Source organism: Mobula birostris, chromosome 22 (assembly GCF_030028105.1).
Source record: "Mobula birostris isolate sMobBir1 chromosome 22, sMobBir1.hap1, whole genome shotgun sequence".
In the NCBI taxonomy this organism is placed as follows: Eukaryota; Metazoa; Chordata; class Chondrichthyes; order Myliobatiformes; family Myliobatidae; genus Mobula; species Mobula birostris.
Window position 1 is genome coordinate 39,951,383 of NC_092391.1, and position 25,347 is coordinate 39,976,729.

Below are 25,347 nucleotides of genomic sequence, written 5' to 3' on the forward strand. Positions count from 1 at the left end.
ACATGGGAAGGAATGTACAAACTTGCTTACAGAGGACGCCAGAATTGAACACTGAACTCCGACTTGCTTACAGAGGACGCCAGAATTGAACACTGAACTCCGACATTCCGAGCTGTAATAGCATCATGCTAACTGCTATGCTACCATATTTCATGTGGAGCTCCCAGGTTAGGTAACATGAAGGTTTCATAAGCCACTTCAGCATAACTAACCATGTTGAAGATCCTAAAAATGGAACATTTTGTCTTTCAATAACTACCACACAAAAAAAGGACCAAAAATTAACAGCATTTCATCAAATGAATTTATTTTCACAGAAAAATACAATATACGATATGCAAGAACAGATATTTGAAAACATGGTGACTAGTTTGGAAGAAACAAATGATACTGTCAACAAAGACACAACAAAAATAAACTTCAACAGGTAATAAATGCATGAATGCACAAGACATGTCCAGACCAGAACACTGGAATGTTAGAGGTCACCACAATCCCTGTGGCTACTCACATAATGAAAAAAAGAAACCAAGAGGGAGAGTATTGAATATCCGATCCAAAGCATTCACCTAATGCAAACATCACCCACCTGAACTTTGGATGCACTTCATTCTACGCAATGTGCTGTGTAGTTCACAACTTAAAGCATTTTGCACGTAACCACCTACAAAACAAGCCTCCTCCAAAAATGAAATATTAACATCAGCCAGCACATTAGATTGCATACTCATTTTAAACTGAAAGCATATTTTTGCACACAAGTTACAATGAGATGGAAAGTGTGATCTTAACAGTTTAAACATCAGCATTAAAATTAAAGGAGCTGGCTTACAATTAATCTTTCACATGGAAAGCAGTAGTTTCCAGATACAGTAGTTTTGAAGCTTAAGTAATTGTTACTGTTTCTGTAAGTCACCATTTTGCTTAATTGTTAACAGATTCTAACCCTCACTGTAAAGATTCTGGAAACCAAAACTGCTACTTTCTTTATGCTTAGTGCTTCAAGTATTTAAAAAAAACTACATAAAGACATAAAAGGTGCTGATTCGTGCATTAGAGATTTCCTGACCAAGAACTTTAACCAGCAGATTTTTTTATGTAATTAGTTACATTCAAATGTGTCAACACCATCTGAAAATTAATGTGAAGATTAATTACATATAAGTATTTGGGGAAATCTGCAGCAGCGGGGGAATAGAACTAATGATGTAGCTATTTAAAAGAGCAGACACAAGAATGAAGGGGCAGAACGGCCTCCTCCTGTACTGTACGAGTTCATGCACTGCCAGATATGGGCCCTACAACTATAATGTTGACATCATTTCTATCTTAGATGCTGATATATCAGCTGTGCAGTTCAATATTGGTTTAATTTTACAGAACAGAAGTGGTTGCCCAACAGTTGCTGAGTTTTAGTGACCTGTTGACACCAGTTAAGCTGTCACTTCAGGCATAAGCCGATTTCTTAATTTGGACCACAGTTGACTCCTATAATTAATTACCTGTGGGTTAGAACTTGGACTGAAATAGTGGGATCAATGTGCTCTCAATAAAGTATGCTTTACATAAAACATCCCCAAATTAACTCTGTCATATCATATATTATTAAACACTCAGTTATAAATTGGAGCATAGGAATTATTTTTCTTTAAAACTCTTTAAAATAAAGGCATAATAAAACTTTCCCAGTTGGCCTGTAAGCAAAATTTCATCTAGTTTTAACTAGGTATCTGTGTCTATAAACTTCCACGTAAATTACTTCATAATTATTTTGAATTAGATTAAAATTTGTTCCAATCATTTTTACACAATGTAGACATTTCCTTCATTATTTTAATTAAAATTGCCCCTGCATATACATTCTGTTATATTACATTCACACAACTTCATCATACCAAGGAAACTTTATGGCTACTATACAAAGTTATCATTTCCCAGTTTGAGAAACAAACACCTGCTTTAAATGCTGCACAACAGAGATACAATGTGCACTTATTTCAGGGATACTGAAATTCCAGGTATAAAAATTCTGCTAGGAGAGCGACATTTTTAGAAGGGAAAGGCAACTCTCTACAGCCTCAATAAAACTGTTTCAATAAATACAAATTAGTTTGCAAACTGATTTCTTGCCCAAGGTCTAGAGGCTGGTCATTTTTTAAAAATACTAATTCCTTCAACGCTTGTAGGACTATATTTATTGCCCAAACATGTGGTTTGCCAGGCTACTTCGACTGAAATGTAAGAAAGAGCAGGTAGAAGTGGTTAGCAGAATTTTTATAGCAGCTGGTCATTTGTTTCCCTGCTTTTACCTCACAAGCTACCAGCTTGATTGAATTTTCTATGCTGCTGTGTTCTGATTTGAACTTAGAAATTTGCAGCAGCAAGGGGAAAGAACTAATAATGTAGCTATTTAAAAGAACAGGCACAGGTATGAAGGGGCAGAATGGCCTCCTCCTATACTGTACAAGTTCATGCACTACCAGATATGGGCCCTACAACTATAATGTTGACATCTTTTCTATCTTAGATGCTGATATATCAGCTCTGCAGTTCACCTGCAAGTTTGACCATTACTGTTGATGGACAAACCTGATTTTCACAAGTTGATATAAGGTGAACAATGGAGCTCCATTATTTTCATTAAACAAGGAACTGATCAGCATTTATGTTCACTGTCAGCTCATGTGCAAACATTCAAAATAATCTCTTCAATTTATTTATTTTGAAATGCAGCAAGTTAACAGGCCCTTCTGGCCCAAAGAGCCAGTGATGCCTAATTACATGTTAGGAATATGGGAGGAAACTGAAACACTGGGAGGAAGTCCATTCAGTTACAGGGAAAATGTATAAATTCCTTACAGACAGCAGGAAACGTGAACCTGGGTTACTGGCACTGTAACAGTGTTACACCAGCTGCTACACTACCTGCTGATCTGTTTTGTGTTTTGTCGGGGAAGTGGTGGGAAAAGTAAGACAGACAATGTAAAGGAAATGTTGCACTTTAATGATGTGGAGTTTTAGGAATGGGGAAAATGGAAGGGTGGCAAACAATAGCTATGTTGCAGTAAACTTCTGCTTTGGAGGCAGTAAAGAATTGGCCTTCAGCTCTTGGTCAATATTTATGAACACAAGTTGAGGAGGCTGGGGTGTCTTTGTTTTGCGCCTGGGTTCCCTATTTCAGTTACCCTCAGTAAATACACCCCAACTTTATATTCCAAAAAAAAAGAGCCTTTTTTGTTAAATACTTAATGAGTAGAAGAATTTAGAAAACCTCAATAGAAATTATTGTTCATCTGTGTGGGTGTTGATAACTGCCTCATTCAAAGACTTTACTCAAAATTAGGGATGGCTGATAACACACCATATTCTGATAGAATAGAAATTTATTGACAGGTTACTGCAATAGATAGTTAATAGCATCTGAACATATAGACTGTTACTTCAGCGAACAGTTCTGTCAGATTGCAATTTAAAATAATTAAATATCTATTTGTCCCCTTTGATAATCCTGTGAGATGCTTTTACAACCACCTAAACATTACAAAAATGAGGCACAATAAACCCCACACCAACCCAGTTGTACCTTTCCTGCACTTTCACTCATTAATTTCTGATCAAATTGAGAATGTCATCTCAGTGCTCCCCAAATAGGAGAATGAGGAAAAATGCTGCTAAACCGTCTGCAACAAACAAGACTCCAGAGGAACCCAGCAAGTCAGACAGCATCTGTGAAGGGAAATAATCAGATGACGTTTCAGGTTGAGACCCTTCACCTGGACTGGGTTGCACTGCTAAATTGGCTATATTGGCAACTATGTGCCAGTTTGTCTGTTGCAGAAGCGTTCCATACAGAACTTACTGCATTGAAGGCATTGAGCAGGAATAATGGTCAAGGAACTTTCCCTTGATATGGTTCCTTCCATCATTCTCCAGTCCATCAAACATAATATGCCTTGCAGAAGCAAGAAGATTCCAGGGATCAAAGAATCTCTCATAAACTGCCTAGCAAATCAGCTCAAGTATAAAGCCAGCATATGTGTGTGTGTGTGTGTTTTTGAGGCATCAGCACAGGACTTAAGTTAAGGAGACAGCAACCAATACAGAATTTACTATACCACCTGGATGGGGGGTTAGGATTGGGCTGAAATCCCCCCAGCAGTCAGAAACAGGAGTGAGATCAATGGAGATGCAACAGTCCTCTGGTGCACAGTTGAACGATCTCTTGTGATGTAGTTAATTCTCCCTTCTTGAGGTGTACAGTCCAGAGAAATAGCAGAAGATCTAGCTACTGGTTGGTGGATGATGTAGAGAGGAATCATCAAAAAGTGGATTCTTGACCTCCATCTCTCCTGTCTGTGACAAGCAAAAGAAACGCATAAATTGTAAGACACAGCAGGAAGATGCAGAGGAAATGCATATGCTATTGAAACCTGCCTGGTGCCATTCCCATTCAGACTCTCTTGCCTACCTGAAGTGTTTCAGTTTTCAGAATGTAAGCAAGAGAGTTGTGAATAGGCTTGAATCTCACAGGAACTGGCTGCTGATTCACAAGCCCTGCTGCTTACAGAAGACTGCATGTTAATAGCCTTGTAAAGATGTAATAATATGGCTAATATCTGTTCTCTTTGCCTAGCTGTGAGGAGAATTAACATATGAAAAGCCTGGTGGACCTCCCTCCTCTGCATTGTCCTCACAGCATTTTATTCGCAAGTAGTAATAACAGGGTCCAGTGGCTGAAGCTGCAGTAAAACTTCTTCAAATCTCTTAATGATGCAATTTATTTACCTCTAAGTTGTGAAAAAAAATCAGAAACAAGTCAGAATTAACTTTTCATTGAAGCAGCTTCTCATTCTTCACCACTTGGTTTTCTCTCCTTTGCCCCCATCTAAAGCTGTTGCCCCTGTGGGAGTGGAATTTATTCATCTTGAGTTTATTTGTCGGCAGCCTTGACCATACGTCTCTGTCAGATTATTTTACTGCAAAAAGTACCATGGCCAAGTACATTGGCTGACAACCACAGGCATTAGTGCACTTCTAATTCTTGTATCTCTTATGGATCAGTTGGTAGAATATCATGAACATTTTTAGTTTTCATGCCTGTAAGCTCTGCAATAAAAGTTTAATTTTGAGGACAAACTCTAGAATGACTCTGTCATGGAGTTCTCAGGAAGGGTATCTCTCAAGAGGTGCCACACTGCAGAAGGAATACTTTTCAGATGAAAAATTAAAACTAAAATCCTATATTCCCCCCTCAGGTAAATATAAAAGATGCTATCTCACCACTTTGAAAAAGAGGCAGGCTGCCCTTCAGTTGTATGCAAATTGGCCACTATATTTTCTATATTACAAGTGAATGCACTTTTACAGGTACTTCAGGTTCTCTAAAGCATAATGGGGTAGTCTGAGATTATGAAAGGTATTGCACAATTGGAAGCCCCTTTTCTTCTTGTTCCCAGTTGAAATTGGTGAAGGTCTTAAGTCAGTACTTTACCACTGTCACATAACTTCTATAAAAATTGAAGAATCATGATCATATAGTATGGAAACAGGCCCTTCTGTCCATCGAGCTTTTACTGACCATCAGGCATCCCTTTATAGTAATCCTACATAATCCCCTTTTATTGGTAATGGATCCCCATTATCCCCAACAACCCCATATATTATCACTCACCTACCCCATTACAGGCAATTCACAGTCACCAATTAAAGTAACAGCCTACCTGTGCATGGGATATGAGAGGAAACCACAAGACCTGGTGGAAACCAACTCTGTTTCTCACAGGGAGAACATGCAAACACAGACAGTATCCAATGTCAGGTTTAAATCTGGACATTTAGAGCTATGAGGCAAGGGCTCAATGGAATTACTTCTGAAATCCAGCTAATGCTGTGTGGACAATTTTAACAGCCATCTGATGCATAACAAGGAACAAACAAACTGCTTGAGTGACTGAAGAGGTTAAGCAGCATCCATGGGAAAGGGGAGATGAACGGAACAGTTAACATTTCAGGTCGAAACCCTGCACCAGGACTGAAATCAAAGAGGAAATGGCCACCTTGAGGAGGAGATGGGGACTGGTGGATTGAGGAGGGGTTAAGCATGATAGGATGGTTGTGCCAGGTAGGGGAGGAGAGGGAGGGGTGTGAAGTTGATAAACAATGACAGGTGGATGATAGATGGTGGCAGACAAAAGAGAGAAAAAAAAGATGGTGATAGAGCGAGGCCGGAGGAAGGGAGAATAAAGGTTGGTGACAGCTGCTGAACAATGATAGCCAGGGACACAAAGTGCTGGAATCAGGTAAGTAAAAGAGGTGATAATGAAGATTCCATAACTTCTCTTAAATAAGAGGTTATTGGCAAACATTGCCGTAAAGTCACAAGGGACTGGACCTTTGTGATGTGAGCTTTTTTTATGTGATATAATTTTCCTTTACACGGCAGAGGGTTGAGAAAAATGTTGCAAACAGAAATCCTAGTGATCACAGACAAGCAAGTAGGTCATTTGCAGTTCCATGACAGTTAGAATCAGTATTTATGCATGAGAACCATATTTCAAAACACACCATTTCGACTGATGAAACTGTTTAAATATGATTCTCATTTTAAAGCAGAACAATTACATTTAGCAAATTCATAGTTCAGAAAGTGATAAAGCGATAGTTCAAACAGGACAACAATTTAATAAAGAACCCAACTAAAATGGGAATAAAATAATACAGTTCCTTGGCCTGATCGATTGGCAGTCAAATTATACTGCTTGGAATTCCTGCACCAAGTTAAGATGCTTCAGGTCCACTGGAAGACTGGATAAGAAATGCTCCAGCTGCTTGATCTGAAATTTCAGGATTGCTAAGTATGAAAGGCATCTGGAGTTACTACAAAGTATGAGTATTTCTTGGATCGTATATTTCAGGAGGTGATAACACTGAAGTCAGAGAGTTCATGAAAGTATGTGGGTGGCTGTCTAAAAGTACAGGGAAAGGAAGAAATCTTCAGGCTATGCGCAAATCTATTCAACAGCATAGACTGCTAGAGTGATTAAGGGTGATGAGCTTCAGGCACAAATAGAACTGAGGGAATATGATGTAATGGCAATAACTGAAATGGCTCACAAATGGCAGAGTGGACTCATTCTTGGATGCAAGGTGTTCTGCAAAGATAGGTCGGAGATAGCAGTACTGATTAAGAGTTAGAGAGAGGTGCTATTGAGAAGATAAACAGTAAGAGTTAAAAGCAAAAGGAATGCTTTTGTAACTAGTAGTATTTTATTAGGCATAAACTAGAGGGAATAGAGAAGCAAATCTGCAGGGATATCACAGTTGTGCAATGTAATGATATTGGGTCAAAATTACCCCAGTATTGATTGGAATTATGTTAAAGAACAATGAATTTCTAAAATATTGCGAAAATCTGATCACTATATTTTTATTGCTCAGAATGAGCAAACAAGTGGTGATATAATATAATATAATTAACATTAAATGAAATATGTTGGTGAACGCAGCAGGCTAGGCAGCATCTCTAGGAGATGATCTCTATCTAGGCATGAACATTGACTTCTCTAACTTCCGCTAATGCCCCACCTCCCCCTCGTACCCCATCCGTTATTTATTTCTATACACACATTCTTTCTCTCACTCTCCTTTTTCTCCCTCTGTCCCTCTGACTATACCCCTTGCCCATCCTCTGGGTCCCCCCCCTTTGTCTTTCTCCCTGGGCTTCCTGTCCCATGATCCTCTCATATCCCCTTTGCCAATCACCTGTCCAGCTCTTAGCTCCATCCCTCCCCCTCCTGTCTTCTCCTATCATTTTGGATCTCCCCCTCCCCCTCCCACTTTCAAATCTCTTACTAACTCTTCCTTCAGTTAGTCCTGACGAAGGGTCTCGGCCTGAAACGTCGACTGTACCTCTTCCTAGAGATGCTGCCTGGCCTGCTGCGTTCACCAGTAACTTTGATGTGTGTTGCTTGAACTTCCAGCATCTGCAGAATTCCTGTTGTTTGCGAAATGAACTATGTTGGCAGAATGAGTGAAATGACAATATAGGATAAATGGCAGTGGCCTAAAGGGTGTGCAGGAATGGAAAGATGCAGGAATACATGTGCACAGGGAAGGTACCAAAAGATGAGAAAGTAGTTACTTACGTACATAGAATCCTAGGTTTGATTATGGATACATAACTCACTAAAGGATATAGTTCAAGTTGACGCTTAAATTACTGACTTGTGGGAGAGGCGGCACAAGGTTTAAAAAGAGCTTGGGGCCTTTCAGGACTCTTTGGCAGTCTGCAATCATGTGGTCTAAAGGAAAGGACAATAAAAAGACACGAGGTGCAACTGGACTGGCCATTGTTGGAGTGGGCCAATGCTAGAGTGGTAAGACTTTGCCTCAACAGACTTCGGTGAGTACAGGCAGAGAATAAGGGTGTTGAGTCTTTAACCATTTATTGATTACAGAACATAGGCTTGAGAAGTCAGAGCCAACAATATAACAAGCTTGGCCAAATGTGACCTAGGTGAGTACGAAACTCAAAGGTTTCAGAAAGAAGTCACAGGTAAGAACAAGCAAGCTTTTTTTTTGCTGTCTGTAATCCTTAGTCCTTAATTTAGTGTAGTCAGGATGGTAGTTAAGGCGGTAAAATATTCCTCCTCTAAGATGTGGGTTCTCAGGGTACCTAGAAGTCTCCCTAATGACTAGATGTTAAGCTCCCAATTATGATCTTCCTTCAGCCATGTCTCAGTGATGCCCACATCATCATACCTGCCTATTTCTAACTGCGCTACAAGATCCTCCACCTTATTCCGTATACTATGCACAATGAAATATAATACCTTCAGTCTTGCATTCATCACCCTTTTAATGTTGTGGATAGTGTAGAAGACTGGCAAAGAATACTGCAGGTTATAGATCAACTTCAGAAATGGGTGGAGAAATGGCAGATGATGTTTAATCTAGTCAAATGTGAAATGCTGTACCTTGGTAGGTCAAATGTAAAAAGTCAGTGTATTATTAAGGGCAAGACTCTTAACAGTGCTGATAAGCAGAAGGATCTTGGGGGTCCAAGATCACAGCTCCTTGAAAGTGGCTACACAGGTTGAAAATGTGATTAAGAAGACATATGGCATGCTTGCCTTTATTAGTCGAGGCACTAAGCTCAACAGTCAGGAAGTTACCACATCTTGAGTACTGCAGACAGTTCTGAATGCCTCTTTATAGCAAGGCTGTCAAGGCTTTGGAGAGGGTGCAGAAGACACTACTGCCTGTATTAGAGTGCATGCGCTCTAACGAGAGGTTGGGCAAACTTGAGTTGTTTTCTCTTGAGAGGACGTGGCTGAGGGTGACTGGATAGAGGCTTATAAAATGTTGAGATGCATAGGTAGACAGACAATACCTTTTTCCCAAGGATTTTACACAGAGTTGTGGGTTCCTGCAATGTGTTGGCTGAGGTGGTGGTAGAGGCAGATAATTAGGGCAGGGGCTCCCAACACTGGGGCCATGAAACCTTGCTCAATGGCATTGGTCCATGGCATAGAAAATGTCAGGAACCCCTGCATTAGGGATTTTTAAGAGACATTTAGAAAGGTACATGAATAGGAGGGAAATGGAAGGCTATGGACATTGTGTAGGTTAAGGGGATTAGTTTAGTTCACTATTTGAGTACTAATTTAGTTGGTTCGGTAGAACATTGTGAGCTGAAAGGCCTGTTCCTGTGCTGTACTGTTGTATGTCATGCTATAAATAGAGTTCTGCATTCCATTCTGATTACCTTACTTGAAGAAAGATGTTAAGAGAGCATGCAGAACAGCTCCAAAACAGGATTTGGGGGAGAAGGGGCCCTCTTTGGGAGCAAAGTAGGATAGATAGAGTTGTTTAAGATCATGATGGACTTGAGTAGGATAAACTAAAGTTGTACTATTACCTGACGGTTCCAAAAAGGTGATTGGAAAAAGCAGTTTTGGTGATGTGTGGGAAAGGGGTGAAAGAGGAGGAGGAGAGAAATGTGAGTAAAAAAAAAAATCAGAGGGCCATTGGCATATTTGAAAATGAATTGGATTGGCACCTGTGAGGAAAATACTTTGCAGGTCTAAGGGGAAAAAAGCAAAGGAGAGGGACGGAATAGATTTCTCTACCAAGAGCAAACATGGACGATCGGTAGGTAGGCTTATTTCTGCACTGTAGCAATTCAATGGTTACTTACTGGAGCTAGTCCTGGGCACTCATATACGGTGAAATCACCATCTTCATTTTCTCCTTCGGATTCTGTAGCTGAATCTGCTACTTTGGATTCATCTTTATTTCTGCACAGCAGAAGTACAATTGTCAGAAATCTATATCCAACATTACAGCTTTTAGCAGAGTATATTAAATCACATAAATATGGCTTGTACTGAGATAATTCTTGGAAAGTCATCATTTTATGGCATATGTTAGAGCAGCGGTCCCCAACAACTGGGCCACAAAGCATGCGCTACCGGGCCGCGAGGAAACAATATGATTTGGTGATATGAGTCAGCTGCACCTTTCCTCATTCCCTGTCACGCCCACTGTTGAGCTTGAACACACGTGAGGTCATTTTCCACACGTCATCCATGTCAGCACGGGAAGGAGATCAACTCCTCGAGCTTGCAAATGACGGTGAGCTGAAAAGTATGTTTGACATATCATCTCTGCCGGCATTCTGGATCAAAGTCAAGGCTGAATATCCTTTTATTTTAATATAATTTTTATTGCGTTTTCAAAGTGGTACATGAGAAAAAAGTATCTACCCTCCCCCCTCCCCTTAACCCTCCCCCCCGATATATACTCCTACCTAAAAAGAAAAGAAAAAAAGAAAAAAAAGGAACCGCCTGAATATTGGAAGGTTTGCACATGCTCCATGGGATAAAAATAAATTTAATATATATTTGTTACTTTCCCCCAAGGAACCAAGATCTTCATCATCGGAGCGATAAATAAGGGCTCCAAATATTCAAAAATGTTACATATTTATCTCTTAAAATCTAAAACATTACTTAGCTTCTCAACTCTCATAGTTCCGTGGGGAATCTCTTTGAACTTCACCATGTTGCTATGTGTTTCCCTCCCAATCATCCAGGCAAAAAGAAAAAAAATATAGATAAGATACAAAAAAAGAAAAAACAAAATACCCCCCCACTAATGTTGTGAATGAAAAGATACACAACACTACCCCCCTCCATTGTGCAGGTCATGGCTATTGCCAAGCTTGCACACATGAATAACATAGCGATTGGTCCGTGTTTCTTCCAGCTCCCCCGTAACAAAAAAATTGTATATATATAGAAAAAAATTAATGTTATTATTCCCAGCTAATATTCCTCAAATTTTAACCTTTCTTCCCCTCCCTCATATAATTAATAATATATTTATATATTCATCCGCCTAAAAATTCAACAGGCCTAATCCTTGATCCAGTCTTCATCTTCAATCCATCTCGCTCCCCTAAGTTTGTTCTTGTATCTGGTGAATATTCAAAGAATCTCGCACAAACTCCTCTGCTTTCCGGTAATCGTCAAAAAATCTTTTTTCTCTACCAGGCAAAAAAATCTTCAAGGTTGCAGAATAACGCAATATAAATTGATAACCGTGATCCCATAGGGCTTTTTTCACTGGATTAAACTTCTTCCTTCTTTTCAAAAGTTCATAACTTATGTCAGGGTAGAAAAAAATTTTCTTCCCTTCTATCATCAGTGGCTCTTTTCTCTTCTTGGCAGCTTGGGCAGCCGCCTGTAGAATCCTTTCTTTGTCTTGAAATCTTAAGAATTTTATTAAAATTGATCGTGGATATTGGTCATCTTGTGGTTTTGGTCTTAGAGCTCCCTATGTACCCGCTCAATTTCAATTGATCGGTCTTCCTCTTTCATTTGCAAGGTTTTCGGGATCCATCTTTGAAAAAATTCTATTGGATTATCTCCCTCTATACCTTCTTTAAGACCAACAATTTCAATGTTATTACGTCTACTAAAATTTTCCAACACGTCCACCTTTTCCAAGAGTCGATTTCTTTCCGTGTTCCAGACAAGCACATTATTTTCTGTTTTTTCTACTCTATCATTAATATGGACCATTGTTCTTTCCATCTTCTGAAGTTTCTCATCCATTTATCCTGTCTTTTCATAGCTTTATCATAGCACATCTTCACGTCTCTAAGCTCTGTTCTTAATTTTCTTAGTTCAAGGCTGAATATCCTGAGATAGCCACGAAAGCACTGAAAACATTGCTTCCATTTCCAACATATCTCTGCAATGAATGCAACGAAAACTAAATTGCAGAATAGACTGGACATGAGGAACCCTCTTCGAGTATCGCTGTCTCCCATCACCCCTTGATAGGACTGTGTTGTTGCAGGGAAACAGGCCCAGGGTTCCCACTGACTCAGCGATATTGGTGTGTTGCAATGATTTTATATGTTCATACGGGGAAAATATGTGCTGTGTATTTAATAACCAAATGTTACTTAAAATATTATGATGCTATTGACTTACTTATTTAACCATATAACAATTACAGCACGGAAACAGGCCATCACGGCCCTTCTAGTCCGTGCCGAACGCTACTCTCACCTAGTCCCACCGACCTGCACTCAACTCATAACACTCCATTCCTTTCCTGTCCATATACCGATCCAATTTTTCTTTAAATGATGATATCGAACCTGCCTCTACCACTTCTACTGGAAGTTCGTTCAACACTTACTTTAACCTCCCCTGTCCTCCCCTGATAATTGACTTCTCACTATATTCATGCGAGGAATATATGCGCTGTGTGTTTAATATTAAATTCGTTAGATAAACCCTTTTAGAAACGAAATTGAGTGTATTAGCCACTTATCACCTATATTCTGGTCATGATGCACCCCCCCCCCCGAACCGAATCACCGAAAACGATTTGCAGGAAAAAAAATCGACAGGTACATGCATGCGCAGGTCACGCATGCACACTGGCGCCCGCGCAAGGCTTCATGGTCATTGTAGTCTTTCTCTGGGTAAACACAATGTATTTGACTGCTACTCTTGTCCGTTGGCAACCCTACACCCCCCACCCCCTCCGGTCGGCCGGTCCGTAAGAATATTGTCAATATTAAACCGGTCCGTGGTACAAAAAAGGTTGGGGACCCCTGTGTTAGAGCAGCACAGTAAACATACAAAAGAGAAATTTTGCTCCTGAAATCCGTCTCTTCCCTTTCCAGCCAATTAGTCTTCTCAGTACTGTGCCAAGGTTGTCATTACCACAGCTCACATTTTGAACAAAGTCCATCAGTAGATCTGAATTAACGGTCCAAATCATTGTTCAAACAGCAGTTGAAATTCTGAACAGCCTCCATGTACTTAACTAAGTGAACCTTGTAATCGCAATGCCACCTTTCAAATGGACAGCAGCCTGTTAAACCCATTTTGACCTCTGTTTTTATTTGTTTTGATTGAATGAAACGCTAATTGGATCACTCGTAATACTCACTTTTCCATTGATAACATTTGCTGCTTCTGGTGTTGGTAATGGTACATCTGTGCACTCTGTGCCAGTTTATTGTCCCCGTTCTGAAAAAAGACACAAATTTAGGAAGAAAGTACATCCAATATCTTGAACATCAATATTAAAATACTTCACAGAACGTTTGTAATTTAAGATGAGGGACATTGTTTGTCCCATCAGACCTTAAGGGAACTCTGAAATAGTTTTCTAATTAACAAGTCACATAAGCTTATTCTCTCCAAAAGCAAAGAAAATCTTCTTTTAAAATACAGTATACATGTGGTTCTGTTTTGCCAATATTGAATCTACAGTCTCTCTCCAGAGAAGAAGTTACTGCTTAAAAAATATTCCACAGCCAGTCACAGAGTCATAGAAAACTACAGCACATAAACAGGCCTTTCCACCCCTCTAGTCTGTGTCAAACCATTTAAACTGCCTACTCACATTGACCTGCACCAGGACTACAGCCATTTGCCTATCATCCGAGTACCTATCCAAACTTCTCTTAAACATTGAAATCAAGCTCACATGCACTGGCAACTCATTCCACACTCTCACAACCCTCTGAGTGAAGAAGTTTCTGTTCATGTTTCCCTTAAACTTTTCACCTTTCATCCTTAACCCATGACCTCTAGTTGGAATTCCACCCAACCTCAACTGAAAAAGCCTGCTTGCATTTACTGTATCTATACCCCTCACATGCTATGGTTCATGATATCAGTTTCCTTTAGGAATGTAGGGTAATAGCAAAGAGATACTCAAACAGTTGTCACAGGACTGAGTAGGCAAGCTATGAGAAGTCCCAAAAACAAAAAGAAACCCAAAATTTAAAAAAGACTAAGGAGAGCAAGTACTTTCTCGATGGTGATAAGAATATGATCACCCTCTTATCATGTTGATGGTGATAAGATGAGCAAACTTTCCACTCTCATCTATCAAAGTTCAAAATAAATTTATTAAGTACATATATGTCAACATATACAACCCTGAGATTCATTTTCTTATAGGTATACTTAATAAATCCAACAACAATAATAGAATTAATTAAAGACTGTGTCAGCAGGGTGGACAACCAATGCGCAAAAAACAACAAACTGTGCAAGTACAAAAAGTAGGAAAAAAAAGTAAACTAACTACAAGTATCAAGAACATGAGATGAAGAGTCCTTGAAAGTGAGTCCATGTGAAAACATTTCAGTGATGGAGCAAGTGTAGTTAACCCTGCTGGTTCAAGACTCTGATCAATGAGGGGTAATAGCTGCTCCTGAACCTGGTGGTGTGATTCTTGAGGTTCCTCTACTTTCTTCCTGATGGCAGCAGTGAGAAGAGAACATGGCCTGTGTGGTGGTGGACCTTGATGATGAATGCTGCTTTCCTGTGACAATGTTCCATGAAGACATGCTCAGTGGTGGGGAGGGCTTTACCTGTGATGGACTGGGCCGTATACACTATTTCTTGTAGGAGATTCTATTCAAGGAATTGGTGTTTCCAATGCCAGGCTGTGATGCAGCCAGTCAATATACTCTCCACCACACATCTATAAAAGTTTGTCAAAGTTTTAGATGTCATGCCAAATCTTCACAACCCCTTAAGTGGAGGTGCTGCCGTGCTTTCTTCATAATTGCACTCTGAAATTATACAGTAAAACTGAGGAATTTAAAGTTGCTGACCCTCTCCACCTCTGATTCCCCTGATGAGGACTGGCTCATGGACCTCCACTCTCCTCTTCCTGAGGTCAATAATCAGCTCCTTGGTCTTGCTGACAGTAAGAAGGTGTTGCGGCACCACACAGTCAGACTTTCAATCTCCCTCTTATATGCTGATTTGTCATCTGCTCAGTCATGACCAAACTTAATCATGTAAACTGTTATAAAGTGAGGATTTTGGAAGCCAAAGTGTTGCCAAGATAGACACTAATTTTACATCAGTTCATTGCTTCATGGATGTGATCAATGACAAAAGCTGTATAAACATGCTAGATGCTCCTAGGCACTTCCTAAAAAATTTTTTATTTTTTTTATTATTAATTTTTTATTGCAACACCAACAAATTACGTTCAATACAACCAATTGCCAATTACATTTTGACTGTTTAACCCAGCCACCCCCCAACCTTCATCACCATCCCCCCTCCACTCCTCTCTCCCCTCCACCAACCAACTGAATAGTAGTACATACACAGACAAAGCATTCCTATTTTAACAAAAGATCTTTTAAGTTAGATATCAAATTTGTCCACATTAAGATTGTGTTTGGTCGTGCATCATTTACTCTTGTTGATGAAAGTTCCAGGTAAGAAATGTCCAAAAAGCTCCAAAGCCAGTGAGTATTTGAAATATCATGGGGAGGTTTCCAACGCTGGACTACAATCTTCTTAGCTGCAGTCAGGCCTCCCAGCCAGATTTTGCTTGTTTTTTCCATAAGGGAAAGATGGGAGTCATCATTTAGAAGATGTACAGTGGGGTCCATTGGTAATTGTACCCCTGTTAGTTCTGTAAGAGTACTGATAACCTTCCCCCACAAATCAAAAACCCCTGGACATTCCCATACAACATGTATAAAAGAGCCAATGGCTCCATGGGGGCAAAATGAGCAATATGGGTCAGGAACCAGTTCCATTTGATGTCTAATTCTCGGTGTTAAATATGCCCTATGACAAAATTTCAAGTGTATATACCGATGATTTGGGTTTTTCAAAGCACCGGCAGCATTATCCCAACTCGCATCCCAGTCTAAGTCTTGTTCCAATTCAGATATGTCCCTATCCCAGGCTTTCATTCCCGATGTGGGCATATAATTCTGGAAGTTTAATTTATGATAGATATATGACACTATCTGTCCTGGAGCACTCTGTATCCAACTTAAAATGGGATGGTCCTTTAAATCTGAGCGCCAGGGAATGCCGTAGGCTTTACAAGTTGATCTTACTCTAAAGTAGAAGAAAAGAGAGTGTTTATCAATATTATATCGAGATATCAGTTCTTGAAAGCTAAGGATAGTACTTGCCCCATTAATATCTTGAAGAGTAGTAAAACCTTTATCCTCCTAAGTTCTGTTAGTGAATGGTTTCCCCCAGATAGAAAACAATTATTGTTCCATAATGGAGATGATTTGCAGCATACGCTTCTAAATTTCAGAAATTTTTCTGCTGCTCTAAACACTTGTAGCATATGGGTTAAAAATGGACCGTAATACAAATCAGATTTTTTGATAGACATACCTATAAGGAGGAAGTCCTTCAACCATATTGGTGCTATTAGCTCTTGTCCTATATTTTTCCATGATGAAACTTTATCCTCCTCCATCCAATAGCCAAGACTTTTTAATACAAATGCCCAGCGATACAATTTAAAATTTGGACATGCCAATCCCCCATCCAACTTTTTGAATTGCAGAGCTGACCATTTTATATTGGGTCGTTTACCATTCCAAACATAGCATCGTAGTAAGAAGTCCAGTTTTTGGCAATATCCTGCCGGAGCTGTCAGTGGGATCATTGAGCTGATAAAATTAATGCGGGGTAAGATGTTCATTTTAATGACTGATATACGGGCTGGGACTGATGCTGGCGGGTGTCTCCATCTATTAAAATCTTCTTCTATGTTTTTCAGAATTAAAGAGTAATTTGTTTTAGCCACAGATGATAGGGAAGTATTAACTTTAATAGCCAAGTAGAGGACCTCATTTGTAACCTTAATCTGGGGAGGGAGAGACACCTTACTTTTATCCGTATTAATCAGCATCAGTGCTGATTCTGACAAATTAACTTTGTATCCAGAAAGAAATCCAAATTGTCCCAGTGTTTTTAAAACATAGGGGAGAGTTTGTTGAACATTTGCCATATAAACTAGTGTGTCGTCTGCATAAAGTGATATTGAATGCGATGTTGTACCTATTGTAATAGGGGAGATCTGAGGAGAGTTTCTAATTAAATGTGCAAGTGGTTCAATAGATATAGTAAAAATTAAAGGAGACAAAGGGTCCCCTTGTCATGTGCCCCATCCTATGTCAAATAACTCTGAGAAACCTCCTTCCACACATAGCCGGGCTGAAGGATTAGCATACAGTGTTTGAATCATATTGATAAATTTATCGTCGAACTTAAATTCTGTTAGAACTCTCCAAAGATATGGCCATTCAAGGCGATCGAACGCTTTTTCAGCATCTAGAAATAGCAGGCCACAGGCAGGTGGGATTTTACGTGTTGCATTCAGTACGTGTAAGAGCCGGTGCATATTATCAGATGCAAGACGCCCCCTGATAAAGCCCGTTTGATCTGGGCTAATTACTTTCCCAACTACTGTCTCAAGTCTACTGGTTAAGACTTTGGAAAATATCTTGAGGTCGGCATTTATCAATGAGATTAGACAGTAAATGGCACACTCCAAGGGGTCCTTACCGGGCTTTGGTATAACTGTGATCAGGGCTGTGTTTAGATTTCTATGGAAAGCGCCATTTCCAAAAGCATAATTTAATGTTTCTAACCATACTGGTTCAAGATTATCTCAAAGTGCTAGGTAAAGTTCCACAGGTATGCCATCTATGCCTGCGTACGGCCCTTATTTGTAGCTTTGACTGCTTTAAGTAGCTCATCCAGTGTAATAGGAGAGTCTAGAGTTTTGGTGTCCTCTAATGACAATGTAGGGAAGTCTAATCCACTAAAAAAATCTGAGAAGTCATTCTCAGAAGGAACTGAACCACTTGTATATAGCTCTTTAAAGTAATTCTTGAATATCTCGTTTACTTCCTCTGTTGAAGATACTACTCCACGTTTAGTACATCTAATCGCTGATATGGACCTTTTAGCTTCCTGTTGTTTGAACGTTAGAGCTAAAAGATGGCTCGGTCTGCTGCCTTCTGTGTAATACTTATGTTTGGTTATATGGATCGTATATTCTGCCCTGCTTCTTAATAAATCATTTAATTCTGCTTATTTTGTTTTGAGCTCGTTTTCTTTTGTTATGGTGTATATCCTTTTGAGGTCATTCTCCAAAACCTTACTTTCTTCTTCTAGGGTGGAAATCTTTTGAAGGTGGCTTTTATGTAGGTGAGAACTGAACCATATGGCGTTATTTCGTAAGAAACCCTTGATGGAGGCCCAAATCACTGTCACATCTGAGACACTATTTTTATTTACATTTATAAATTCTGTCAGTTTTGTTCTCAGTTGTGATAGAAATTAGTCCTTTTTTTTAGAAGTGTGGAGTTAAACCTCCACCTAGTAGCCTTATTTTTAATTTTGCCATCATTAAAAGTAGATATGACTGGGTTGTGATCAGATAGATGTCTGGGCAAAAATTCTATTGAGTGTACTAAAGGCAGCAGACTGGAGGATATAAGAATGTAATCTATCCGAGAGGAAGTTTTATGTCTTGTGGAGAAGAAGGTATAGTCTTTATCAGATGGATTATGCACCCTCCACACATCAGATAAATTTAAATCCATTAGGAAAAGGTTAAATCTTTGGAAGCAGATTCTTGAGAGCTTGATATAGTTGAGGAAGATTTATCGAGGTTAATGTTTACCAAAGCATTCATGTCCAAACCAACACATAGTTGGTAGTCACTTAACTTCAGTAATTGTGAGGTAACTGAGGGAAAAAATTCAACCTCGAATATAGTTGGGGCATATAGGCTAATGAATGCAACTTTTTTTTACCCTGAATGGATGCGCAGCAAAAAGCTAGACGTCCTTTACTGTCGGCGCCAGTCCTTTCAATTGATACATTAATATTACGTCTCATTAACATCATGACTCCTTTCATATGAGTACCATCAGCAGATGCCACAACGGGTTTATAAAAGCGGTTTTGAACCCTGGGAATGTCATTAGGTTTAAGATGCGTTTCCTGTAACAGCGCAATATCTATTTTCTTTCTGCGTAAGAAATCTAAAACCTTTGAACACTTCTAGGGAGAGTTTAATCCTCTAACATTAATTGATACAATAGTAAGATTTTCTAATTTATCTGTGTTGCTCATCTTCCCTTGGATCTGTTGTTGTAAGCTGGTGGTGGAACCCTGAGTTACCCCCTTCCCACCCCGCCATTCAACTCTTTACTTTGTAACATCTGTGAGTGTCACTTAGCAATGTCAGACACTGAACACTGACATTAACCGCCCCCCCTCTAGCACCAACAAATTAGAAAGGAAAAGCAGTTCGCATAGACAATCATATCAAAGAGACAAGAAAAAAGAAACCTGGACAAACCTGTTAACCTATATAATTAAAACGATTTCCGTCTCAAACAGGGTATAACACATAATCAAGTCCCCAACACCAATCTTGCAAGAAACTGTCGCTTCAATAGACCGTCGCTTAGCGATGGTGCCAATGGCGTTGGGCACTTTGAAGGATTGCAGGGAAACAGTTTGAGCAAAAGATTGAGCACTTAAATTCAGAGTTGCCTAAAGAGGCCAAAATTAGAGGATTTATTTTTGCTTTCGAGGGTTCTAGATGAGGGTATTGTACCAGGAATAATTCAGAATTACTGTCTTGAAGGAACGAAGGGAAAATTTTTAAAAGAGAGAAAAAAGATTTACGTTGAAGTGACGAATTTAGTGACATTATACCACTTGCATTTGCATGGGTATTTAGTGAAGCAATACTCGTTTAAAGGGTTGATTCCTTGTAGCACAGTGAAAGAACTTGCATTTTTGTTATACCATATCAATCCCTCAAGCAGTTATCATAGAATTAATTGCAATAAAAACAGGAATACTTAGAAGTCAGGCAGAATCTAGGGTTGGGGAGAGAAACAGTTAACATTGCAGATTAGTGATCACACAAGTTTCAGTTTAGGTATAGACGGCATCCTGAACTTACCAGGGATTTCTCAGTTTGGGCATTGGGTCCAGTTTTGCCGTAGCCTACATAATCTACTTTCTGAGTTAACTTCACCTCTTTCTGTAGCCTATAATTAGATAGATGGATAGATATTTTATTGATCCCAAAGGAAATTGCAGAATTACAGTAGTATTACAAGTGCACAGATATATTAAAAAAATGTGAAAACACATTCCTATGCAAAGTGACAAATAAATTACGTTTTATTTGAGCGAGGTTATATCCCCTGATGAGATACAAAAGATTCTGCAGACACTGGAAATCTTGAGCAACATACACAAAATTCAGGAGGAACTCAGCAGGTCAGGCAGCATCCATGGAGGGAAAAGAACAATTGATGTTTCAAGCCAAGACCCTTCATAAGAACTGTTTATCATTATATCTTATGATGTTAGATTAGCAAAGGCAAGTGCAGCAATCACTAAAGAAACCACCAGGAGTTTCCCATTTCCTGGGCTGGATGAGATGGTATTAAATATATTCACCTTTGCCTTAATTATCACTCTGATGACTCCAACGAAGAAATGAACTAGTGTGCACATGACTTTTGAATAATTTTAGATGCTCATGTTTTCAGTTTTCAGGGCTCCACAGTGCTCACATTCATGTTCCAGTTCAAGTTTTTTGTTGTTATAGGTATATGTACCTACTATTCATACCATAAAAATGAGCTTTTCTTAGCAGCAGCACAGTACAAGACACAGTACTATAGAAACATAGGCATTGCACCAGTTGTGGCTTTAAAGATGTGTAATCACAGATAATACCTGAAATTTGTCCAGTTTTTCAGCAAGGCAAATGGATATCTGCACAATATACCTGAAGAGGAAATTGGGTTTCCTAGTCAGGAGCTCATTTAATAGCATTATCACTTTTTATTTCTGATTTTAGGTAATTCTTCATATGTGCTTTGTAATGGGAAGATGAAATCAATGAAGGTCCTTAAAGAATATAAAAAGAAGCAGGAAAGAACTTAAACAAGAAAGGGCCATAAAATATTCTTGGCAAGCAGAATTAAGTAGAATCCCAAGGTATCTTTATATGCAATATATCCACTGAAGTTCAAAGTAAGGAATTTAAGCATGGAACCAGAGAAAGTGGGTAGGATACTAAATCAGTACTTTGCATCGGTATTCACCAAGGAGAAAGATGATTGGAAGAATGGAGACGGGTATGGTGATTTTCTGCAGGATGTTGAAGAGGCACTGGGTGACTTTTAAATCAATATGGTGAATGTCTCCAGGGTCTGATGGGATATATCCCATGGTACCCAGGGAGGGAAGGAAATTACTAGGGCAATGATAGAAATCTGTGTTCTCTTTAGCTATGGGTGAGATGCCAGAAGACTGGAGAATAGCCAACTTTGTTTCAAATGGGCAATGGGGGCAAACTAGGAAATTACAGGATAACGGGGAGTTTTACATCAGTGGCAGAGAAATTACTGGAGAAGATTCTCAGGGATAAGATTTTTATTCACGTATGAAAGATCTTGGACTTAGTAGAGATGGGTCAGTATGACTTTGTACAGGGAGGTCATGTCGCATAAATTGTTTGAACAATTACAAGAGTGCCAAAGATAATTATGAGGGTGGAGCTGTAGATGGGGTCTACATGGACTTTAGTAAAGCATTTGACAAGGTCCCTCATGGTAGGCTGGTCTAGAAGGTTAAGTCACATGGATTCCATGGTTAGCTGGTAAATTAAATCCAGAATTGGCTTGGTCATAGAAGATAGAGGGCAGCAGAGGGGTGTTTTTCTGATTGGAGGTCTGTGACCTTTGGTGTCCCACAATGACCAACAATTGCTGGAGACACTCAGCATGCCAAGCAACATCTGTTGGGCAGGAATTGTAAACATTTGGTTTCAAAACCCTGCATCAGGACAAAAATGGAGAAGGGAGAGAGCGCGTATAAAGAGAAAGGGTAAAGTGTTGATGCAAGACCAGAGATGATTGGTGGATTGAGGAAGGATGAAGGATGATGGACAAATCAAACAGGGTAATGGAAGGTGGAGATGGATTCAGAAAAATAAAGAGGAAGATGGAGCCAGGTTGAGAGAAGGTGAATATGAAGACAGCTATAGAGGGAGGGAAGTAACACAAAGGTGACCAGTTCTCGAGTCTGATAAGTAAGGGAGGCGATTATGGAAAGCATTAGGAGAGAGATGAAATACAGCTGAAATCAAGACCAAATGGGGAAAAGGGAGAGAGCCTGTGGGTGAGATGTGTGGGTACTAGATGGATGGAATAGTGGAGAGGGAGGTGGACAAAAGGGTGATAGGGATTGGAGGATGTAGGTAACAAAAATAAGTGGGCCAGAGATGGAGAAGGAGGAAGAAGGTTACCTGAAATTTGAAAATTCAGTGTTCATACCATTGGATTGCAGATTTCACAGACAGAAAAAGGGTAGTTGTTCCTCTTTTTTGTGTTGGACCTCACATTAATTTTTCTAATTTCAGGTAACTCTCCTCTGGTTTCCACCTTTCTTACTTCTTCCCCCCCCCCCCGCCCCCCCACACACACATGCACACACAGAGTAAAATAATTCCATTCCATTCTGAGCTTTAATGTCTTCTTATTCATCCACATCAAAAATTTAAGTAGACTTACCTGTACCAGTAGATACCAGCAACGATTAATCCTGAAATACCTGCCACTGTGCATGTGATGATTAGAGCTGAGGAATAAATAACAGCAAATGTTAATTGCTTTCTATATTCCTCTTCATAAATACATTACCATCTAATCTTGCACTTCATTAAATCAAAACAGATATCACCCTCACTTTGAACAGGCTCCTCACTTACTTGGAAGGCAATGGTTGTACAACAGATTAGGTGGTCTGAAGTAAAGTTTTCTCTGGAAATAGAACTTCTAATTAGCATAACATTTACTTAGAAAATGATACATTTCTTTTTCAATTCTTGATAGTGACTCAATTATCCCACACAATTTTGTCAAATACGTTATACATACATTATAGGAATATGCTTCTAGGACTTCGTATGTAACATGCACTGCTTAAAGTTGCCACATCTCCATTTTGGGTAGACTGGGAGCAATTCAATGCCATTACAGGAGCAGGTGGTGTAGTGTGGGCACCAAACAGCAACAAATGCAATCTGTGGCTTAAGTCCATGTCTATCTAGTCATACACAGGGGAGGACAGAATTGAAATACAAGGAAGTGATAAATTGCAGTTAATGGAGCAAAAGGATATAAATCCGTGTTAGAATTAGCTATAAGCTCGCACTCTCACCTTCTTAAAATACTATTGAAAAGCACAAGACTTTTAAGGTAACACAATGAAAAGAATGGTCAGTATCAGTCTAATAATTCCTTAGTTCTCCAAAAACCGTAACAGTAAAACTCCATTTATCCAGAAAACTTGATATTTTTGTGGTGCCATTCTAGCAGATTGTTCTGACTAGTGGAAGCTAATATACAAATATACTTTTAAATTCACTTTCATAAAGAAAGATGTTGCACAGTAGAATAATAAATATTCCATTACACTCAGGAAGTTCCAGGGAAGCGAAGGAAATAGAAGCAGGTTTAAAAGCGTGAGTGAACCAGGGCTTCAGTGTGTGAAAGACAGTATGAGAAACAGAGGCTCCAAATGTTTGAAAACGAACGCAGGCACTGGGTCCTGGTGTGCAAAAGCGTGCCAGGGAATTGGGGACCCAATGAGTCAGACGTTGAACCATAGGAATTTCCAAATACCCAGATTTCATAGTTGTATCTTGTAGAAGATAGATTTATATTTTGTTGGCTAAAGTACACCAAAAAAAGGTGAAAATTACTGATACAAGAACTTTTCCAAACATCTTTCCACATTCTTTATTAATTACTGAGATATGAGTGACACCTGCATGTAAAGTGTCAGCTTTCATTTATGTGAGGCAATTACATACAGAGGGTCGCAATAAGCAATGGGGTGGTCATGGTCTGGTACTACTGCATTTGATGATTCACTGGCCACAATGAGAGGGAAATTAAAATCCCAAATTCTGATTTACAATTCCAATATTTGGAAACCGTTAGAAATGAGCTGCATTGGGTAAATTGACTTCTCCCATATTAATCAGGACATGAACTCCCATTCGTGTCATATAAATGGGAAATTGAAACTTTTTGTTTCAAAAATAGTCATGCTGTTTATTTTAGGAGCTGGCTGATATAGTCAGTCACCAATTATATGGTACTTCACAATTCAATAGCCTGAGATTAGCAGGAGTCTGAAATACATGGTGATTGCTTAATTAAACTGTGGATATGTGATTATTAGGTTTGCACTTTGATGCTAATGAAACTGTCTACACAACAAGCTGGAAATCTATAGTACATACTCTCACTCAGATTTCATTGCATTAAAAATCCAAACTCTTTATTTACATTAAGAATGCTGATAGATTCATGCTAAAAATAATACAAATAATAACCTATAAGTATTTGTGTTCTGGATTTTAAAAAAATATAGCAGCACTATTAAATTCACCAAAAGGTCAACATGAAGACCAGTGAGGGAGGTTAAGAAATGAAGACCAATTAATACATCAAAATCAAATGCAAGGTGATGCAGTGGTTGGTGCTTCTGCCTCGCAGCTCATGGAAGGGGAATTAATTGAATCATACTAGAAAATGTGGACCTGAATCATGCAGGTCACACCTGTAATTCATGCCCACAGCTCATTATTGAGACTCCAAAGTCCACCACTGCTGTTGATTACTCGAACATGTGCTGTTGGCTTGTACTCTTAGGAGCTCTCGGGACCCGGCCCAGTAAATCACGGAATATACTTATTCCAACCACTGAGTACGTGAAATGCTACTGTAGGAAAGCAGCATCCATCAGAGATCCCCACTACCCAAGCTATGCTATTTTCTTGCTGCTGCCATCAGGTAGAAAGTACAAGAGCCTTGGGACTGGCACCACCGAGGTCAAGAACAGTTATTATCCCACAACCATCAGGCTCTTGAACAAAGGGGATAACTACACTCACTTGCCCAAACAT

General features: G+C 39.3%; 1 protein-coding gene across 1 annotated transcript in view; it reads right to left on the bottom strand.

The window, feature by feature from the left end:
* Positions 1 to 290: 290 nt before the first annotated feature.
* The window catches only part of LOC140186359 (neural proliferation differentiation and control protein 1-like), a 233,749-nt gene continuing 208,692 nt past the window's right edge, over positions 291 to 25,347 (bottom strand). Inside the window, exons 5-9 of the mRNA XM_072240525.1 lie at positions 22,943 to 23,009; positions 20,314 to 20,401; positions 13,477 to 13,556; positions 10,199 to 10,298; positions 291 to 4,353 (exon numbers count right to left, since the gene is read on the bottom strand). Of these exons, the coding sequence (XP_072096626.1) occupies positions 4,282 to 4,353; positions 10,199 to 10,298; positions 13,477 to 13,556; positions 20,314 to 20,401; positions 22,943 to 23,009 (407 nt within the window). The 3' untranslated portion in view covers positions 291 to 4,281. The remainder of the gene's footprint in view (positions 4,354 to 10,198; positions 10,299 to 13,476; positions 13,557 to 20,313; positions 20,402 to 22,942; positions 23,010 to 25,347) is intronic.